The 1723-nt window shown below is 45.3% G+C and overlaps 1 protein-coding gene across 1 annotated transcript; it reads right to left on the bottom strand.

Moving 5' to 3' along the window:
• Positions 1-222: 222 nt before the first annotated feature.
• Positions 223-1113, bottom strand: CHC_T00010316001 (endoglucanase putative cellulase). The gene has a single exon (XM_005710481.1). The coding sequence runs from the start codon at positions 1111-1113 to the stop codon at positions 223-225; it is 891 nt and encodes a 296-aa protein (XP_005710538.1).
• Positions 1114-1723: the final 610 nt, after the last annotated feature.

The raw sequence follows: 1723 nt of genomic DNA, 5'->3' as shown, positions 1-1723 counted from the left end.
TTACACTGATATTGACGTCTTATGAGGCAAACAACATTATCGCTGCAGTATGATAGGAGCTAAAGGAGTATAGAGATCGTTCAGTGTGCCGGGCAAGACGGGTAAACATCGACCGGCTTAGAGTACAAAAAATGAATGTACTCTCATGATTTCGACATCTTTGGTGCCACATGCAGCACATTGTACAGTATATGATAGCTTCCCTATTTGTGCATAGGAAAGCTAACTGCATCTCTCCGTATCACGTGAAACGCGTGCACCATCTAGACCGCACCGCAATACATATGGATAGTTTGGATCGGCTGAGGGCATTCGAGTGCTTCCGTCCTCGAGGCATGGGAATGAAGCGCTAGGTCTACAACAGTCCATTGTAGTTGTCGTTTTACCCGTGGGCCGCAATTCTTCAGAAAATGGCGAATCATCAGTTGTCAGTCGAAGACCAGTGATCTCATAAAGGTGAGAAGGGCATTGGACGCGCCTAATATCTACAACGTCCAGATCGCGGCCTCCCCACTCGAATGACCTTTCACATAATGTCTGGAGCGATGCTGGGGCTGAAGAGCAACTTTCTACTGACTGAATACCACCACAAATTTCTCCAAAGGCTCCTAGGTCTTCAGAAAACATTGGGGGGTCGCCGTCAAGGGTCTCCATCGTACAAGCGTTGTAGATCCCAACTCCTCCTGCTCCCGTTTGAATGTCAAAACTTCCATCGAGGACATCTGTTCCCTGGTTGATTACCTGAAAGACGAACTTCCAGTGTGTCCCTGTGGGTTGGAATTCGTAACACTTTCCCAAATTTTCTGACGAACCGTAAGATCCAACAGCGAACAGGGTATCAGTGTAAAAGCTCTGCGCATAGGCCATTTCATCAGAACCAAACGTCCAGTCCAGGCACATGTAACCATAGCATTTTTTTTCTCCTCTCTGGTCCTCAGAGTGGCAGTGCGTAGTTCCTTGCCTTGTCGCGTTAGATATGACAGAGGCACTGCAGAAAGTGACGCATATCGCAAAGACAGAAGTAAGAAGTGACCAAAACATACTGCTCTTTCTTTTGCGATCTGTGGAAGAAGCAATTATTCTGCTGTACGTTTGCGGTTCTGCAATTTTCATTCACGAGATGAATGCCCCATTGAGCGGGGTAGCCAGGACTATTTATAATGGACGAAACCCCCTTGCGAGCACCTTGCGTTTAAACATCAAGCCAGTAAAATTTCATTCATAAGACGCCTCTCCAGTCGAGATAGTAAAAACAGCCCGTATTGCAACGCACACAGTCTTCCTTTCAACAGAAAATCGAGGAAATACAAACACTTATCAGTCTTTGAATCGGAATTGATGCATCACAATAACATCTGATCTTTCTACAGATGTATCCCATCTTCTTAGAAGTACGATTGAAGGGATCTGTTTGTGTCTTTTTGCTGTTCGTTGTCCCTATCCACTTGGAGTGAAAATTATAGAAATTGTGTGTGACATATTTTTAGTCGACCGAGAGTCATGAAGGTGTAGATGGCTCTCTGCAGTTTGTGAAGTGGTAACGCAAGGGAATGTCGCCAAGAGTGCAGCAATGATTTCGCTAAATAATCAATGCCTTTCTTAAGTCTTGTGACGCAACAAGGTATTCTTGGGTCGTGTAGTTTAAGTCTAGCGCTTGCTTTAAACGTGCTGGTAGGGCATTTGTTGTACGACTTTGTGCGTTGCTTGCAATGCTCCGCTACAA

This window comes from Chondrus crispus, genomic scaffold (genome assembly GCF_000350225.1).
Source record: "Chondrus crispus Stackhouse genomic scaffold, scaffold_61, whole genome shotgun sequence".
Lineage (NCBI taxonomy): Eukaryota > Rhodophyta > Florideophyceae > Gigartinales > Gigartinaceae > Chondrus > Chondrus crispus.
Note: the sequence above shows the minus strand (reverse complement) of the source record. Positions and strands in the feature narration are given on the sequence as shown.

Coding starts and splice junctions, on each gene's coding strand:
- CHC_T00010316001 (XM_005710481.1), bottom strand. CDS start 1,113: ATGAAAATTGCAGAACCGCAAACGTACAGCAGAATAATTGCTTCTTCC.